Source organism: Callithrix jacchus, chromosome 2 (assembly GCF_049354715.1).
Source record: "Callithrix jacchus isolate 240 chromosome 2, calJac240_pri, whole genome shotgun sequence".
Lineage (NCBI taxonomy): Eukaryota > Metazoa > Chordata > Mammalia > Primates > Cebidae > Callithrix > Callithrix jacchus.
In genome coordinates, this window is record NC_133503.1 from 107449412 (window position 1) to 107469502 (window position 20091).

Here is a 20091-nt window from a genome sequence, read left to right on the forward strand (position 1 = left end):
ATGACAGTCAAATTTCTTGGCTGAGTGGGCTGCTATCACAGCCAATTCCTCTGAGTGTCTGTAAAACACCTTTTAGACAGCACTACAGTTCAGTGGTCAAATGCAGATATTATCATACTTTCACCCATTCAAATTCTATGGTTTCTTATTAAAATAACAAACAAAAACAACGCCCTAGGGAAAGCTATAATTTTGTTCAAAATACAAAACTTATTTTTATCTTCATCATTGCATTTCTCTAAACACCTACTTTAATTCACATTCAATAATTAAATACAGTTATATAAACACATCATATATGCTACATGTTCACATGTAAATATAGCAGGCATATCTACATATGAATTCCATAATGACCATGATGATGGTATTCACTCAAAATTTAGAAGTATGTTTAAGATGGGTTATATAACTAGCATATAAACACAAAGCCAAAATAATGAGTTATTCAATCCAATTTTGACTTTTAACACCATCAGGAGAGTCTGTCCTAGTTCTAATAAACAATGTAAAGTGTATTTTTCTTTACAATTTTCGTAACTTTCTTCAGAAATTTGAAAAGTTCAAGAAGAAAGTCCTTTTTATATGTTTTAACACTTTTATTCTTATCTAGAATTCTGCTAGGCTGTGACTTCCTTAAACTTGCATCATGCTTCATATCCCTCTTACCCAATAACTTACATGCAGCAGAATTTTAAGTTTGCTGAATTAATGCACAATGGCCTTTCATGTAAAAAAAAGTGATTCTTTATATTAGAATATAATTCAAGGTAAAAGGGTAAATTATCTACTATTTGAAATGCTGAGTCAGAAAATGGTCTAACAAAGCCTTTTTTTTTTTTTTTTTTGAGTCAGAGTCTTGCTCTGTCACCAGACTGGAGTAGAGTGACGTGATCTCTGCTCACTACAACCTCCACCTCCTGGGTTCAAGCGATTCTTGTGCCTCAGCCTCCTGAGTAGCTGGAATTCCAGGTGTGTGCCAACATGTCTGGCTAATTTTTCTATTTTTAATAGAGATGGGGTATCACCATGTTGGCCAGGATGGTCTCAGTCTCCTGACCTTGTGATCCACCTGTCTCAGCCTCCCAGGATGCTAGGATTCCAGGTGTGATCCGCCACACCTGGCAACAAAAGCCTTTTTTAGTGTTCCCTTGTGTATTCAGCAAGCATTTATGAGTCTGTGCCATATCCTACTGGGATACAAAAATTTAAAGAGGCACAGATAATGAAAACAGAAGGTATAAAATCATTAAGTGTCTTAAGAAAAGAATAAACAAACAGAATGACCACGAAAAATAAAAAGTAATTAAAAATGGAAAAGAATGAACAAAGTATTATGGGTTTTTACAGCTCTTCACTTACAACTGTGTCCAATGTCAGGATAAAGCATTTTGAGGTCTCGAATTTGGGACAATCCACAAAAAGGCTATAGCTTCATTATCTATGCCATCAGAATCCCTTAGAACGGAAAGAAAAGCCTTGGTTACCTTACAGGGAAAACTTTCACTTTGGGACTATGGAAAAGTCTTTTTCTTCCTCTTTCTTCCTCTCCTTCTCTCCGTTTTTTACTTTTCAACATCCTAGTTCCTCACCTCTACTCAATACATTCCTCTGAACACCTGATTCCTTGTGATTCTCCAGTCCCACTGAAACCTCCAATCCATTAAAAAAAAAAAAAGTCATGTAGTAAGCAATTAGTCATATGGGAACACTTCTAGGAGGTACCAAGTTTAAAATAAAATTTAGCATAAAGGCTGGGTGCGGTGGTGCACCCCTGTCTGTAATACCAGCACTTTGGGAAGCGGAGGCAGGTGAATCACCAGGTCAAAAGTTCAAGACCATGCTGACCAACATGGTGAAACGCCCGCCTCCACTGAAAATACAAAAATTAATTAAGCGTGGCGGTAGGCACCTGTAATCCCAGCTATTGAGGAGGCTGAGGCAAGTGAATCCCTTGAACCCAGGAGGTGGAGGTTGTGGTGAGCTGAGATCGTGCCACTGCACTCCAGCCTGGGTGACAGAGTGAGACCAAAAAAAAAAAAAAAAAAAAGAAAGAAAGAAAAGGATGTATTATCTAATTCTAGCCTAAGAGATATGAGGGAAATCCACTACTGAGCTCCTAGGAAAGAACCATGTAGAAGTGAGAATTGTTTCCTCTAGCTGTTGCCCTGTCTTGATAGGACATACCGAGGGCTACTGTAGCCAAACTGTCACCAGGCTGATGATAAAGACAACAGTAAGGAAGGCAGAGCACAGGGAGGGCTTTGATAGCACTGAGTTCTCATGTTAAACCATCCCTGATGCCTGACTACCTTTGCATGTTCAGTCAGTAAAATATGTAAAAAAAAAAAAAGGAAAAGCTATGTATGGTCACTCTCCCAACATATAATTATATATCCAAGCCCTTTTCCTTCTACAAATCTTTAAATCTTCATGTGTATTTGTTATTTATTTTGTAAGATGGTTTGAGGTTTATTTTTCCTTTGGCAAAACTGGCCAGAGTGTACCCGGTAGAGAGTGAAGGTAAAGGAATGAAATAATAATTGTATTTGATGTGAGGAAGAAAGAATGGTGCTGCTCTTGCTATATTTTAGCTCCAGCTAAGCACTTGATAACTTTGTTCACTTCTTCCTTTGTATCACCATTCCCACACCCAAATCTGAAGTGCAACTAGGCTAATACGTAACTAGTAAAAAGCTTAAGCAGATTCCTTCATCTCTCTGAACTTTTGTTTCTTCTCCTGAAAATTGGCTTAAGTATATTTAGGTTTTAGTATCTTAGAGAGTCTGGCAGGCCCTTAGTAAACAATAGCAGGTAGTGATGATGGTAATAATCCAGCGATTACATAAATGAGAATTCCATACAAACTAGTGTCTTAGCACCTGATTAAATCACAGATACAAATGTTCCTGTCTCTGTTTCTCAAGCTATGAAATGAGACTATATACAGGGTTGTCTTAAGAATTAATGTGATAATACGTGAAGAATCTCCTTTACTTATCTTTTCATATAAATGATTATTTGCTAATTGTCTCTAGTTTTCCATTCTCCAGTTCTTATTTTTCTAGATTTAAACTTTGTGGTTGCTGAATTATGTAAACAACAGTAACCACAAAACACCTGGGCACAGTTCATTAAAGGACTCACAACCCATTGTGAACAGGGAACAAAAAGTTTCAGTATTCATGCAATCCTGCAAGTATTAAAGAAAGGAAGAAATGCTGAAAATAGTTCTTAATCTTAGAAGACCTTGTAAGGACCTCAGAACTTGGAATAGTTTAATCTTAGAAGAAAAGTGCTTAAGAAAGTATGAAAATATTTAGCACTCTGGTTCTAATATAAAACTTTATGTGTTTCCTGTGAATATTTTACTTGACTGAATATACTCACTTGTATTTTTTCATTTTAAATTATGTGAATGTAAACACATTTATATTAGGAGAGCAATAATACACAGGATATATATTTATAGTCCTTACAGTCACTAGTTCCAAAACCATATACTACCACCAATCTCCGGAAACAAACCTATTAATGTGAGACATATAATAGTGCTGTAACACATGACTACCATATTTACACAGGTGTGTAGGGTGGCATTCTCTTCAAAGCTCGGAACAGGACTCAAAACAACCCCAGAACTTGGACAAAGAAAATATAAATTAGGAAAGAAAAATATATGTAGAATTTCTTTTGTGAATAAATATTATTTTCTCCTAGGTAGCCAAGTATGTGCATATGAAATTAAGGAAAGTTTTATGGCCAGGATTTTAATTATGAATTTATATCCTAAATAATATTTAGTGTTACTCAGGCACTGCAGTTAGAAACTTAAATTGTTCTTCCTTTAAAGATATTCAGTTCAGGATATGGGAGGACTTTGCTTCCAAACCTTTTCCTGGTAATATCCAAATATTATACAAACAATGTCATCAATGTTCAACTTTGTATGGTCTTTCATTCTTAGGAATTAACTATGCAGCAACTTTTGTTGACAGTGTTATTAAAGGTTGTATTTTCTGTTGTGATTGCCACCAATGTGTGTGAATAAAGAATGCACATTGCTCTGGCTTTGCAGGTCTATAACGTCCATTCCTGCGGGAAACACCTCATGAAAATTCATCCTCAGACTGCCCCAAGGCTACTGTACACATTTCACAATTTACATAATAGCCGTTTCAGACAGCCCACTTGAAGATCAGTTTCAGGAGACCATAGTACCACTACCATCACTTTCTCTCCAAAATCAACATCTCAAATGATTAAAAATGAAGTAGAGAAAAGCCAAATACATAAATAATTCGCCAATCACAGCTCTTCCCAGTTAAATGTCTGTCATAAGGGATGTTTAAGTTGAAACAACCTAGATGGGAACAGATGGTGCTTTGTCACTTTTCCTCTCTGATTTAAAGGCTCAGTTGGGGAAGGAACTGTCACTTAAGCGTTCTCTTATTCTATAATAAAAACAAGATAAATGTTCTTTCTTCTATTTCTTTTCTTTTCTGGCTCTCCTTTCCCTTCTTGTCCCTTCCTCCCTCCCTCGCTCCCTCTCTCCTTCCCTTCCTTTCTATCCATCTACCTGACAGGTAAAATCTTACATTCACCAATGTTGATTCTAAGTGCAGTCGATTTATAGCATGAACCAGCAGGTAAATAAACCGTCTGTTTAGTGGAGTGGAATTAAGTATCCTGCCACAGACAGAAAGTCAATACTATACAAATGGGACCACACAGTATTGGCAGTCATCGACATCTACATGCAACTCCTTAACTACTACTAAGCATGAATCTCTCCAGATACAGTTTGTAATCTTGCCTCTCAGTGACTCTTTCTAGTTTGCTTCTGCATTAGGCATGATAAATGCATTTTAGAAACTGACAGTAAAAGATTAATATGCTCATAACCCTCAAAGAGAACGTTTCACCGATTTGAAATAGCTGCCCTCCATTCAACTGCTGCTCCCCCAATCCAATTAATACTTACTCACGAAGGCTTCCTCATCCACTGGCAATCGCATTGACATGCAGAAGTATGTATCAGACTATTAAAAAAAAGATAAAAAATCCAAATTAAACTGTTGCTGGTAAGGAAGAAATAAGAACTATTAAAAGCATGGCCTCTATGACTGAAAAAAGTACTCAGTGTGGGTAGGTTTCCTGCTGAGGTCTGAGTGCCAGGTGAGTGGAAGGGCTAAGTCCAGAATGTAGATACCCTCAAAGTTTGTCTAAGACTCTCTCCTAAACAACTTTAGATCCTATTTATAAAACCAATCATCATGAATGATATTTCTAATACTGTCGCAGTTAAAAGGCAACATTTTAAATGCTTTTATAAAAAGAGTAGAACAATTTAATGCATTTGATTTCAAAATGGTAGAAGTTAGCTTTGAACATCTTTGCTATTTAAAAAATTAAATATTTAATTTACTGAATCATATTACAAATGTCTCAAATATTAGAGAAGTACAATGAATAAAAGTTTTAAAGCATATTATTTTTGGTTGCTCTCCCTTACTTTAAAATTTTTATATAATACATTGAAGAAATCAACATTAACTCAAGCTATTATTTCTTTTCTAGTTATGGGTCTCATCTAAATGGTCATTCTTTTCACTATCAAATGTATTAACATCAAGAACTTTTAGTGATAAAAATTACAACTTAAGGAGTATGAGATTCAGTGTACTCCACTTCCTAATGAAAATCTATACACAATAAAGTATGCGCTATGGTTGATAATATGCCCCAAACAAATACAGATTGCACTCATTTAATAATTCATGCTTCCTGGATTATTACTGCACAGAGCTGGAATAATCAGACTCCACTAACATGGACAGAAATCATTTAGTACCTCTAAACCTAATGATTAGCACCAAAAAATTGTGAATTTTGTGCCTATGTTTCTACTCACGTGTTAAGAAACAGGAGGTTCAAATACACATCAAGCAAACATCTTAAAATTAAAAAAATTACTAAAATGTGATTCAGTCTTAGTGACTACCTTTATATATACACCATTGTTTCTCATCTTAGCATTGTCTCAAGTCTTTATAATTTAGATTCTCTTTATTTTGCCAATAAGGAAGTGTGCTGATTTTGTCCACCCTTTCCCCTCATACACACACACACGCACACACACACATTAAGAGATATGAACAAACACATTAACATAGTTTCTAATAGCTCACAGCTGCACCCCTCATGTGATCCTGTCACCCTTTAAGATGCCTACCCGAGAAAGTTTAATGTATCCAGGAGATTTTATTATTTGTTCCAGCCAAAACCTGGTAACAAGCATAATCCTCTGAACCCTCTCTTAGAGCAGTTTCTTTAGAAAGCTTTTAACTATAAATCCTTTCTCTGCTCCTTTGAAATGTAAATCTTCTACCACCTAAAATGTCTTCTCACATTCAGGGAAATAACTGCACAGCTCTCAGTCCAGTGGGTACCATATTCTAATCGACACCACTGCCTCCTGTCATAAAGATATAATAAGTTCGATCCTCCTCGCAAATAACAAACCCAGATGGCCCAGGCACATGGCCCAGCTCCCTTCGACATCCTTCAGTGCCTTTCCCTCAGCACATCCCAGCTTCTAAAAGGTCTTCTCCCTTTTGTTTCGGCAAAGTTAAGTTCACTTCACACTGGACCCACTTCCCTACTGCAATAGTTACTACGGAATAAAATCTATCCTTACCATTTTAACTGGTGTTGGCTTATTTAACTTGGATACCAATAAGTGCAGGAGCTGGGATCTGAACACAGGCACTCTGTGTATTATACTAAGGTATTAAAGATCATCCAAGCAATATGACAAATAATGACTTAAAAGCAAATACAAAAACAAAAGTAAATTTAAAGCAGCTAAGCACATATTTACAATAAAAAAGGATCAAAAGGTTATGATGAAATGCAAAGGAAACAGAACTTCTTTTAAATTTGGACAAATAGGTTTTGATATTACCTATAATTGATTTTATTATAAGTCATCTCAAGTTTTTTTTGGAATAGGGAAGTTATAGGCATAAATAGACACATCAAATTCAGCAAGTGGTTCTCTTGATTAAAAACAGTTAAGCACAATGATGGTTACATATAATACAGAGAACAAAGGAAACTGTTATTTATACTTAAAATTCATCAGATCCATACTATAATTATTGTTTTTACTATCAGCCACCCAATTTAAAATAAGAATACTTTGAAAATGTCTTTCTTCTATCAATTTGTATATTTTGGCTTATAACTTATCTAATGATGAAAATGTGTTTGGATTTCCACTATTTCTTTCCTAAGTTGTTAAAGCTGGTTGAAGAAAAAGAGAGGTGGGGGAAAAGGAGCAGTGGGGAGGGGAAGCGAAGGGAGAGGAGGTAGGAGACCCTCTGCAGGAGACAAGTATCCTACACAATAAGAAGTTTCCATCGGCCGGGCACGGTGGCTCACGCCTGTAATCCCAGCACTTTGGGAGGCCGAGGCGGGTGGATCACGAGGTCAAGAGATTGAGATCATCCTGGTCAACACGGTGAAACCCCGTCTCTATTAAAAATACAAAAAATTAGCTGGGCATGGTGGCGCGTGCCTGTAATCTCAGTTACTCGGGAGGTGGAGGCAGGAGAATTGCCTGAACCCAGGAGGCGGAGGTTGCAGTGAGCTGAGATAGCGCCATTGCACTCCAGCCTGGGTAACAAGAGCAAAACTCAGTCTCAAAAAAAAAAAAAAAAAAAGAAGTTTCCATCATAGTTATTTTCCATGACAACATTTGGTAGATATTACCGACATCATTTTAAACATGAGAAACTGAAGCTAAAGATGGTAAGTAATTTGTTTGCAGTTGAAAAACAGTCTAGAAATTGGTAAAATGGAATTTGTACCTGGGTCACTAAGGCATTTCTCTTTCCACTATAGAAAGATAGCTGTTAAAAAGTTATTTTGCAAACCTCTTTAAAAAAAGGTTGTCAGCTCTTAGACACAATTTTAGTTGCTAACTTGATTAATGGGAGAAATAAGGGAATCAAAGTATCATAAAATTTAACAGGAAGTTTTAGTCCAAGTACCCTAAATTTTCAATGGCACCTAAGAAGATTTCATAAAAGCCTGTTGATGAACTGCAATGAACTAGATTAGAGCCACAGCTATTTTGTCACTATTTTGTTTCTGCAAAGTTATTGGAGAACATATACATAACTCAGATCAATGTTTCTCTGTAACACATTCTGAAGAGACAGAGACAGCATCTTATTGCCCATTGTAATCGTCCTTTCCTACGAGCGCTGTCCTAGAAGGGATGCTTCTATAATTCAACCCAAATTACCAGCACAACCCTGCACAATTTTCCATTTATCATCATCATGAATCCTCCTTTTCTCTCTGTAGGAAGGACAGTGTATCTGAGCTTGGTGGCAGGGGACTGTTGGTAAAATACTGCAGATTCACACTGCTAACATAAGGCTCAGAGACAGAAAAAGAGAGAAATGATATGAATCTACATAGCTGTATTGTTCAGTGCTGTTTTGGCGCATCAGCCGAATCTAAATCAAGAGGGATATAATATTGCTGATGCCTCTTTACTGATGCTACTGGGAACTATCCAAGAAAGGCACATTTTTCTGACAAAAGAAGATAGTATGCTTGAAATAAAAAAAGGCTTTATTACTATAACACTCCTATAATATCCTATTACTACCCATTTTTAACCAAGAGTTCTCTCATAGCATTCTTTATTTTGATTTAGTTGTCTGTGAGACAGAGACATAGTGGTTTCTATGGAAAAGGAAGTTAATAAAATCAACTGCTTATTTAAATTATTATGAGACAAACAAAATCTCTGTATATTATTATACATGAAACTTGTTCAGATAAAACCAGTAATTTTTGTTTGGGGTAACCAAAGGTACCTTTCGGATTCTAGTGTTGAACACTATGATTTGATCCTGATTGGATAATAACCTTTTATTGTACAGAATCTTCCCAGACCGCCTTTCTTAAAGACTATTCAATGTGATGACAGAAAGAGGTATACAAATAGGGACCGTGACCCGGTTTTACCTGGTTATGGCCCTTTTGCTTATTTCTGTGGCTATCTGTAAAATGGTTGTTCCCTGTAAATAGGCCGTAAGTCATAGGAATATTATATCATATATGGTATAGTCTCTGGTAACTTTTCTAAGTCATCACTTATTAAGTAACCAAAACATCAAACAATAAAAATAAAAATAACTAGGAAAAGTGATGGAAAGATTAATTGGCTTAACTATAGAAATAATTTCACTATGTATATGAATATCAAAACAGCACGACATACACTTTAAATATATGCAATAGGAATAATAAAAACCCAGAACTAGTGGAACCATCTTGTGGTGGCAGTTGTGACTTTGTGCCTCACAGTAACTGCTCAGAAAGTTGGTAACAGTCTCTATACCAACCCTTGATTGTGCACACGTTAAATCAAACCCAGACAAACTGATAAGTAGCCCTAAAGCCCTACTAATTTAGGGTTTAAATAACTTGTGTTTTGGGAAAAACTAATGGAAATCTCAAGACCGTTGGCAGTTCTGCCCATCCAACAAGGGAAAAGTATGGAAAGTGATCAAGCCTCTTTGGCCGGAATTTTGATTATGAGAGGGAGACAGCAATTAGAAAATTATTTTTCAAAGTTTTCTTTTAATTAATCCAACTAGGTAACAGAATCAAATTGCTGTCTCCAAAGTATTTTTAATACATGCATTGTAGGCTCACACTGACTCAGTGGTGTTTGTACCCTCCACCTCATCCTAGTATAAAAGGAAGCTAGAGCAAAACAAAATTATATCAAAGCACAAAAAATTTTCTGGAGCAAAAAACTCAAGTTTAATCCACCTCTCTGAAGCCAGAATTTAAGACACTTAATAACAGGTAAAATTCCTTAAACTATCACTATTTTATGTAGTCTATCCTTGTTTTCGTTTCCCAGTTGTCTTTTTCTTACCATTTAATTTTTTAAAGACGTTATATTTCTTAGCCTGTGGAAGAAGTAGTCATAGTGAAGATTTTACGTAAAAACATTTCCAAATGATTCTCCAAAATGTTTCACTTTTGTCCTTAACATTATACTAATTCCATCCCCTATCAACATTTTTCCCAATCTAGAATGTAATCTTGCGACAGTGTCTGTCTGGCTTTCTAGGCATTTAGACTAATATCTGACACATACTGGGAGCTCTATAAATAGTTGTTGAATTTTGCACATATTTACTTCTTTTGGTGGCAACAAACTCACAGTTTAAGAAAGGCTGTATTATAGATGCTGCCTAATTAGGGTTTTATATAGCATCACTTTTTTATATGAATTTTATCCTTCAGTTGATTCATCCCAGAATCTCATTTGCATTTTTAAACTATAATCACACTGTGGCTGATGATGAGAAGATTCTCAATGCCACGTAGTTGAGAATGGAAGTGACTTTCCTGGCAAGTGATCTTCTATGGGAATTACAAATCTGTATAAGCAAACAGTGAGGGAAAAATATTTTGGTGAAGGAACGGCTGTCTTAGAGCTTTCACATACCTTCACTTATGAGTAAACAAAAAGGAACATACTAATAATGGACTATAATTAATTGTCTATCATACAACAGGGTGGTGATAGTGGTGGAAACTTCCTTGGCTTCCGTGTTATGGGTACTGAGGAGTTACATGAAGGAAACGGTGCTGTTCTGAACAGGGATTGCTGATGATCTCCCCTACTCACCTTTCCTAACTTTAAGCTAGTGGTTTATGCTTTTCATAAGTTTCCCTGAATCAGTCAATCTGCTGAACCTGGTGCCAACATTTATTCACACCGATGTTCCTCTCCTTTAACACAAATGATTAGAAACTAACTGTGTGTTGTGGACACTTCAGAACAGAAAAGGCTCCTCAATCACTACCCCAAATACATATATCTATGCTAAGTGGCTTATATTTGATACTGAGACAACACAGCTTCACAGGAGAGAAGCTCTAGACTTGAATGGTTCTGTCCACTACTTTACTGCCAAAGTTGCATTCTATTCTCTTGAAATTTATAACGAATCATCAGAAAACAAAGTGGTCTTCTCAATTTCTGTTTTTCCCCCGGGCCTGTTCTAATTCTAACGTATCTTGCCATAGTCATCACATAATACTTGGCGACCTTTAAATCTCTTTCAGAGGATGCATAGAAAGTCATTCTTCCACCCATCCATTCATTCACGTAGCAAACAGACACAATGAGCGATTCCCAGGAACTAGACACTGTTCTATATTCAAAAAACTGTGAGCAAAAGTATATGTGGTCTCTGCCCTCATAGAACATACAGTCTACTAGTTTAGCAGATAAATAATCACACAAATAAATGTTAAAGTTTTACTGTTTTAAGTGCTACCAAGAAGAAATACAGGTTGCTACAAAAGCTAATAATTCAGGGGAAATGATCTAGGTCAAGATGGGGTTGGCAACGTTTTAGCATAAGAAATAGTATTTTCGAAGGCCCTGTAATTGGACAGAACTTGATGTGACAGAAAAAACAAAAGCAAGTACACACAGGAGGAGGAATGTTTTTAAAGTTGGTTTGGACATGTAGATGTGGCTCACAACGCAGGGCCTGTACTCCATTTAAGAACTGTGGTTGTTTTGCTTTCCTTGATATCAACAGAAAACCACAGACATTTTTTTTTTGTAGGAAAATGACATGGAAATTAACCAGATGAGGCTAGTGAAGATGCCAGGTGGTTGTTAAGGAAAATAGTAGCTCAAAACTAGGTGATATAGACATATCTGGGAGTGGATTTGAAAGGAAGGTAAGGAGGCAGTGTTGAGAATAACTCCTGGATTTCTGGCTTGTATAACTAAATGCACTGGTGGTATCATTCATTGATACATAAAACACAGATTACCAGGTTTGAAGAAGATAATGAATTTGGCACTGGACATGTTGAATTTGAGCAACTTTTGAAAAATCCATATGTAAATGTCAAAGAGGCAGTTAGGTCAAAGGTCTGGAGTTCAGAGGTGAGGTTTGGCCTAAAGATGTAAATTTAGGCAACATAAAAATTGGGTAGTAATTGGGCAATGTGTGTAGAGGAGGCTGCTTAGTAAGAGTAGAGATAAAAAAGGGAAAGAGAAGTGACAGAGCTATGAACTGGCTGGCCCAGTAACAGTGGCCAAGGAGTTCAGAGGAACCAGGGAGCCACATACTTGGAAGCCAAAGGAAGAGAATGTTTTAAAAAGAAGGTAGTTGACAATGTAGCTAATCAAAGTCAATAAGTAAGCTGTGTTCTCATGGGCATATCTATAATACAATATTAATATCTGGATGTCTACCTTTTGTGTTAACATCCCTTAATTATTACTATTTTAAAGAACCCAGTTCTTCTCTGTGGCTCCCCCTCGAAGGACTGAGACCCTGTGGGTACTCTGTTCTCATGGTTCAGGCTCTTCCCAAGGTTATGTAAAGCTCGGGCTACACATTCTGTCTATGGTATTTACCCCCAGCCTCTCTAGTGCTGTCGTCTACACTGACCCATTGAAGAAATGCCTGCAGCAATGGTGCATAGCAGTCACCACAAAGGTTTCTCAGAAGCTCCTTTGGTGAAGGCCACAGGGCCTAGGGCAGATTGAGAAACAGGAAAGAACATCAAGGAAGAGACAATAAAAACAGCAGCCAACACCAGAGAGCTTAGAAAGCTGAAGGAAAAGGAGGAGTCAACAGGTTAATTTAAAAATCCCAAATACTCAAAATAAAATAAGGTAAGGAAAATTATTTTAAGCAATACTGGTGTTATATAGACTCTAGCAGAGAATATGCCACTAAGTAGAGAATTTCAATGGACACTTGTTGACTTCCAATCCATGAAACTATTCCTGTTCCATAGACTAGTGATACCAACACAAACCTAGGAACCTAAAACGTAATTTACCCTTTCAGCACACAGATTTTAATTTCTTATGATGCACTGGGAATCAGTGAAGTGATATACTACAAAAGTGATGCTTTTCACATAAAAGAGTAAGAAAAGAACAAAAATCATGATTAAAGTGGATGACTTCCATTAACAATCCAACAGACTTCAGCATATTTATAAATGTTACAGTTCTGTGCAAAGTTTTGGGTTTTCAGGCATTACATATTTGTAATATTAGTATTTTGAAGGTATTCACATTCCTCTCCCACATAAATCGTATTTGGCTCCCCAGCAAGTATTCTGTTATGACCAGGAGGTGGTCGGGGTTGAAGCTAAGCTGGGGAAGGTAGAAAGCAGACGTAGAGGAATACCTACCTATATGAAAGGAAGAAGTAAAAGAAAGTTCTCTGGGCAAATGGAGTTTAATTTCATAATCACTGTTATTGAAATTGACACCAATTAAGAGAACAGAGGCAACGAATCCCATTCATGTAAGACCTCTTCCACTGCTCAAGGCCATTCATGTGAGATCACCCTTTTCATCAACCAAATTCTGTACTGATAAATAAAAAAAAGGGAGGAGGAGGTATAGCTTACTAAAAAGTTGAGATGACTGTCTTGAACCAGAGGAAAGTGAGGTACCTTTAACTGACATTTTTAAGATTTTCTTTTCTTGTTACTCAGAGGTCACTGGTGTAAAAAGCTAAATTATATCAATTTTTTAAAGTAGAATTTTGCCTACTTGAAGATTAGTGTATAAACTGTGAGACTCTGCTGCATATGTAAGCAAAGGGCAATTTGTAAATTAATGTATTCATGTATTACTTGCACTTTCACTATACGTTACGCATTTATAACTAGTATCAGGACAGTGTAACATTGCCTGAAAGGGTTCTTGTTGAAGACGGGATGTAAAATATGCAAATAATCTTGTAAAGCTCAAAGAATTGTATGTACTCATGGCAACTATTGCAGAATTTTCTACTTGAAAGATGCTTAAATTTTTATTTCATTGCTGATGACACTTAAAATTGGTACAATGATTTTAAGAAAGCAAAAGAGCAATGCACCGTCAGGGCAAGGAAAGTGTTTAGCAGGAATAGCTCTTTTAATTTTTGGGTGTATTGTGCATACAATTGTCAGGACATATCACAAAGATCATACTAAATCAAATACATGGCATCTCAGTCACTGTAAGAGGTGTAAGAAAGTGTTTGTCATCACTAAGAATGCATTTTGGCAAATTGTGGAAGACCAACGTAAAATGACTTAAACTAACCGGGATGTAGTCCCTCACATAATGAGAAATCCAGAAGTAAAACAAATGCAAGAATGATTATTTCATCCAGCAACTAAACAACGTTATCAAGTAATCAGGTTCTTTCCTCTTTCAGCTTTGTCATATTCAGCACGTTCCCTTTATTTCATGGATTCTCTTCCCTTCATGACAACAAAATTGTTGCAGGAGCTTGAGTATGACATTGCTACAGTGGCCAATGGAATTTCCAAAGGCTAGGGAAGGATAAGTCTCTTCTTTAAGGGTGTTTCCAGAATGACACTTTGCTAGAAGCACTACGGCTCCCTAGCACTTCACCTCACATGGCCAGAATTATATCACATGCCCACCGCTAAAGCAATCATTAGCAAGAGAAAAGGAATGACCAGAATTGGCTTAGTCTAATCAGGAAGGGGAAGGCCAATGCTGGAACAAAAGCGGATTTCTCTTAGGCAACAAAGAACAGGAGATGTCTGTAAAGCAGGCAAACAATAGGTCCTGACAGCATTCTAAGTTTATTCATCAGTAGATAATCTTTGGGTTTTTGACTTTTGAAATTCCTGTCTTTTCATCCACCATTAACTAAATATACTCATCAAGACATTTTCTGCTGAATCTCTTAACTAGCTACTAAGATATAAGAAGGCAAAATGATAAAATGTCAATTCCCAGTTCAGCAAGCCTGATAATCTTGATGGAAATAAGGGCTGGAAAGTCAACTCAATTCTAAATTAATATAAAGATATTTGCCTTCTGAAAAATTATATTTTTTTCCTTTCAAAGGAGAGGGGCAACAGACAAGCGGACCATATGTACAGTGATCAAGCGAATATTTAACCATAAGGGCAAAGGCATTCTGCTTCTCCTTACCTCCCTCACGGTGATTCCGGGACCTATTCATTTTTCGTTAGACTTCTAACTCACAAAAGAAACATTTCAACAGATTTTCATCCTTAGCCTTGAACTTTTAAGAGGAACTATAAAATCAATTATAAAAACATTTTTTGGCCTGCTCTTTGATTTTCCTTTATATGTCATAAACATTTCTATTTCAGTATTAGGCAATTACAACAAAGCTCCTTTTTTGCTAGTCCTGCCATTGAACTGTGTTTTAAGGGGTGAAGCCTTGATTCATTCTTCTTTGCATTCCCAAAGACCACCTGACATAGGAAGTGGGTATGCAGTGAATGTTAGTTGAATTAGTTTGCTGAATTTTGTTTTCATGACTAATAACCTTTAATAAAGGATCTGATCCTACAAAAACAGCTCCAGAGCATTGAGTCATTTTTTTCTGTTAAGTATTTTATTTATGCTTTTTAAGGCTATCAAACTAAATTTATTCCACTGTAATTTTCCAAGTTCCATTCAAAGATAATAATAATTCAAGAAAAGGAATTAACTCTACAAAGGTTGTCTTCTAAATTCCCTGTGGATACTTGTCATACAGTTAATTAGTATATGAACCAAATAGCTGTGGAAACTGCAAATAACCATTTTCGAGATATGTTTTTACTTGCCATATGTTAATTTTACATTAGAAACATAAATACTACATTTTAGTATATTGTATTCTTCCCTAAAGCTCCTTGGAAAATTCCTAATATTCAAAAACAAAATTACAATGCTTTAAAATCAGCTTTATTTTCTTAGGGTTTCTCAGGCTTACACATACACATGCACAAATACATACATCATGGTAAGTACAATAAAATTAAACAATTTAAAATTTTCATAAATATATAATTAAGTTTCTATAGTCCAATGACCATTAGTAGGTGTTATAAAAAAACTTTTGTATCTAACAATTATAGAACAAAAATGATTAAGCAATATAAAGTGTATTTAAAGGTGATCAAATAGTTTATGAGGGAAAGTTTTCATGTATAGATATATTTCCACTGACAAATTCAAAAGAAATGAAAGAATTAGAATACTTATCATATGCAACTTCTGATTAACCAAGGTACTGATGATCATTCATGGCAACTAAAAGCAATAGGTAAAAAGCTAACAAGAGACTTTATAAAGGAATATCAACCTCACATTTCCTTATTAATAGGTAGTATTAACATTACAAGAAGAGAGACAATCAGATTACCTTCTGCTGGTAATACATGCCACCATCTGTGAATATTCTTGCCAAAAACTGTAATCTAAATCTGATCTTGCCTTTAGATACCAGTACAAAAAACAAAAAGGACAGAGGAACATATTAAATGACACTCTAGTGATGCAATCAGCAAAACCTAAATTGTATGATACTCTATAGAACAAATACCCTGATTTCTTCACAAATACATTACAAGGAAAAGAAGGGAAAGAGATCTTCGAGATCCTTTTATGCTATATATGTATTGCTCGTGGGGCATGAAAATAGATACAAGAATACTATTTTTCAGAAACTTTAGAATCCAATGGATGAGACAAAAATCTGCCATTAGGAAATAGTGAAGTGTTAAGCTTTCTTGTAAGGACTAGAAAAGTAGTAGGAATTCAGAGAAGGGAGAGACCAGAGTGCTAACTTGGTCCTAGACAGGCCCAATAAGGGGGTCAGGGAGAAGGGCCACTTGGTCAGACCTTTTCCCCTAACAAGATCATGCAGAGTTAGAGACACCAAGATAGGAATGAAAAAAGATGATATTCATTCCATAACTTTCCACTTGTGTTCAGACCCCACCAGATGCAATGCACAAATAATTAGTATATTTACAAATCATGTAATTATCTTGTGAATGGCACTGTATATCACACTGTATCACTTCTATAATAAAAGCATTAATTTGCAATATCTACTATTTAAATGATATCAATGTTCCAATAAAAAGAGAGAAGACACAAATAAAGGGGGCGATTCAGAGGAATTTAACCAAGGAACCAAGAACAAAGACAGCTAGGTTAAGGGAGGCACGCAGGGATGTTAAAACACCCCAGGGATTTATAAAGCAGCAAACTGTTACCACCCAAAAACCTAAGAGGCAAGAAAAGGAAGAGTTACGCAAACCAGAAACTCTTATAGCCATGGGAGATGATAGGAGATACGAAATCAGCAGAGAAACCCAGTCACTGCCAACCTGCTGCCTAGCAGAAAAAGAACCAAGGAAATAAAGACCCTGACCTCATTCTCCTCCTGCCTGCCAGTCTTCTTGCCAGCTCCTCCCACAGACTAAAGCCAACTGGAAGCCAGAGAGCAAGGGAAACCATTAATGTAGTCCATAAAGGTCAGCCTCCTGGAGCATGGAGCAGGCTGAAGAAGGGTGGGAATAACCTCTGGAGAGGCCAATGGAGAATATCCAGCACATAAAATACATCTGTTTTTATACTTTTCTTTTGGCAGTTCTTAGTATTTTAAAAATTATAAAGTGGACACCTCAAAAACAAAGGAGTACTGAAATTTATTGAAAACATGTATCTTCAAACATATTCCTAAAGTCCTAAATCTGTCTCCCTTTTATATTTAGTTAAGGTTTCCATTCTATTCCATAGATAGGATTACATTTTAAATGGTCCCAAGTGTTCAAGACTGGGTAGCTGCATCTGGTAAGTGCCTCAGGCTGCTTCAACTCATGGATAAATGCAGAATGGAGAGAAAGCTTGTGCAAAATCCCATGGCAAGAAAGGAGGCAAGGGAGAGAAACAAAGGGAGGTACACTTTTTAACAACTCATTCTCCTGAAAACCAATCCCTTCTCACTTACCCCCATGTGAGGGCATTAGTCTATTCGTGAGGGGAGCTACCTCCATGACCCAAACACCTCTGACTAGACCTCATCTCCCAACAGTGCCATATTGGGAATCAACTTTCAACAGGAGTTCTGGTAGGGACAAACCATATCCAAGCCATAGCAATAACCATTAAATATCAATTCCTAACAAATATTTGTTAATGTCTACTAAGTATCAGGTACTCTGCAAGGCACTAGGAATATACTCCTAACTAGACAGACAATCTTTATCACGTGTGGCTCATCATCCAACTTACTTTCCTACCTGTACTGAAGAACAGAAGAAACAACTAGGTGTGGAATCAAGGGAGATCTGTTAATCAACAGATATTCACTGAGTAACTTCTATGTGCAAGGCACAATACAGAATACTATGCAAACATTATCTTTCCCACAGGACAGACAGAAGCTAGCTTCTTTTAAATACAGTCTGTGGTATTTGCTAAGTTTGAGTATATACTGACCACAAATATGCACAAAGATGACTAAGATAAAGTCATTGGTTTCAGAGACCCTTTAGTGAGAGATATATAAAACATAAAAATTAATCACTATAATTAGTGGCAATATAATTATTCTATAAGAGTGATACAACTTAGGGTGCTCAGATAAGATCAGTTTGAGGGAGTCAGGTAGGTTCATAGGGAAAGAATATATATTCTGTAACATTATAGTGACTGACATTTAAATACTGAAAAATGAATGTAAAGAACAATGGCAACATGAAAGCCTGAGAAGAAAAATGGTCTGGCAGCCTATTTAAAAGAAAAAAAAGGGATGAAAAATCATTTCAATCTTAACATTTTAATAGTCTGCAAAATCACTATAAAAATGTTATGTATGCCCGAATTAACTCTATTAATACTCATATGTACATTATAATATCTTTGGGATTTGTTAGAAGGTTTAAATTTATCTTGCAGAGAAAGCTCATTCTCAATAACTTCTGGAACTGACTTCCACAATGAAGAGATAAGATAATTCTTAATTTAATTAATGTTCTCCTTCATAATAAACATAAATAGGACAGAGAATCACAGGTTTGCTAATCTCTATTCTCTATAAATTCTTAATCATGATAAATATCTTCTGGAGGATTTATTTTGCAAATGCAAGGAAACTATATTAGATTTATGTCTGTAAACTTTTGACAATTTGTATTTTTGAATCTCAGGGAATACATGTTCCAGAAAGAGGGAAGTGAGGAAATAAATGATACAAGGTCTTCTAAAGAACTTGCTGTCTTCAAATAGCAGTGGACTTAAAAACATTAAAATAGTGCTAGATTGGCTTTTGCATGCTTCACTGGTGAATCCTGTGGGCAGTAACTGTATGAAACACCTTATTTATTTCAGTTGACTCCTGCCATAATTGATTGAAGGACTAGAAGTTCCCTTACACTCAAAAGCCATGGGCTTCTAGACCCAAGCTTACTGTGCTGATTAAATAGATGATAGCTAGAAGACAGAACAGTACTTTCCCCTGGCAGAGTCAAAGAATTCACACTGAGTAAGACAAATTTTTTGCTCTTGACTATAAACTAGGGCAAGAATTTAATTTCCTCAGTACCAAGCACAATTTTCTCCATTTTGTATTATGGAGTGGTTATGACAAGTAGAGAAACAATATAGAGACTATTTGTTAACTTCTAAACTTGTTTGACCCCACTAAGGTCACCTCTTCAATACTTGTATTTGCTCAGGCCAGCAATCTGTCTTCTTTCTTACATCTACTGTGTCTGCCTTCATAGTCTGAGCCACGTAGATGAAACCATAACTGTAAAATATCTGTGAATACTACCTTAGTATTTATGAAAAATACATAAAGAAGGTAAAATTAATACTTTAACATGTCCAAAATGGGGACGCTAAATATTATAGATAATATCAACTATAGAAATAGTGAGGTAAACAGAATTTTCATTTTCATAGCAAAACGATCATTCAGAGATTTAACCATAATTTAGCACAGCTTACCACATGAAATAATTGTTATTCCCATAAATAGTGAAGGCTAAAATGTTTTAGTAATATTTTTCTGCTTGACTCTAATTTGATGTCAGTTTTTGCTGGGATTTTGTTGTTTTGTTTTGGATTTTATCTCCATATTACAATCCTTAAAAATAATCAAGTAAAGCTTTTTCAGTTGCATGTGTAGTTATTAAACAAGGTTGCTAAAGTGTTAACTG

General features: G+C 36.0%; 1 protein-coding gene across 27 annotated transcripts in view; it reads right to left on the minus strand.

Moving 5' to 3' along the window:
* Window positions 1-20091, minus strand: part of PAM (peptidylglycine alpha-amidating monooxygenase) — a 289959-nt gene that overhangs the window by 123929 nt on the left and 145939 nt on the right. For all 27 annotated transcript variants that reach the window (XM_078365116.1, XM_035291164.3, XM_002744737.7 and 24 more), the window contains one exon: window positions 4985-5042. In XM_078365116.1, coding sequence (XP_078221242.1) covers window positions 4985-5042 — 58 coding nt within the window. The remainder of the gene's footprint in view (window positions 1-4984; window positions 5043-20091) is intronic.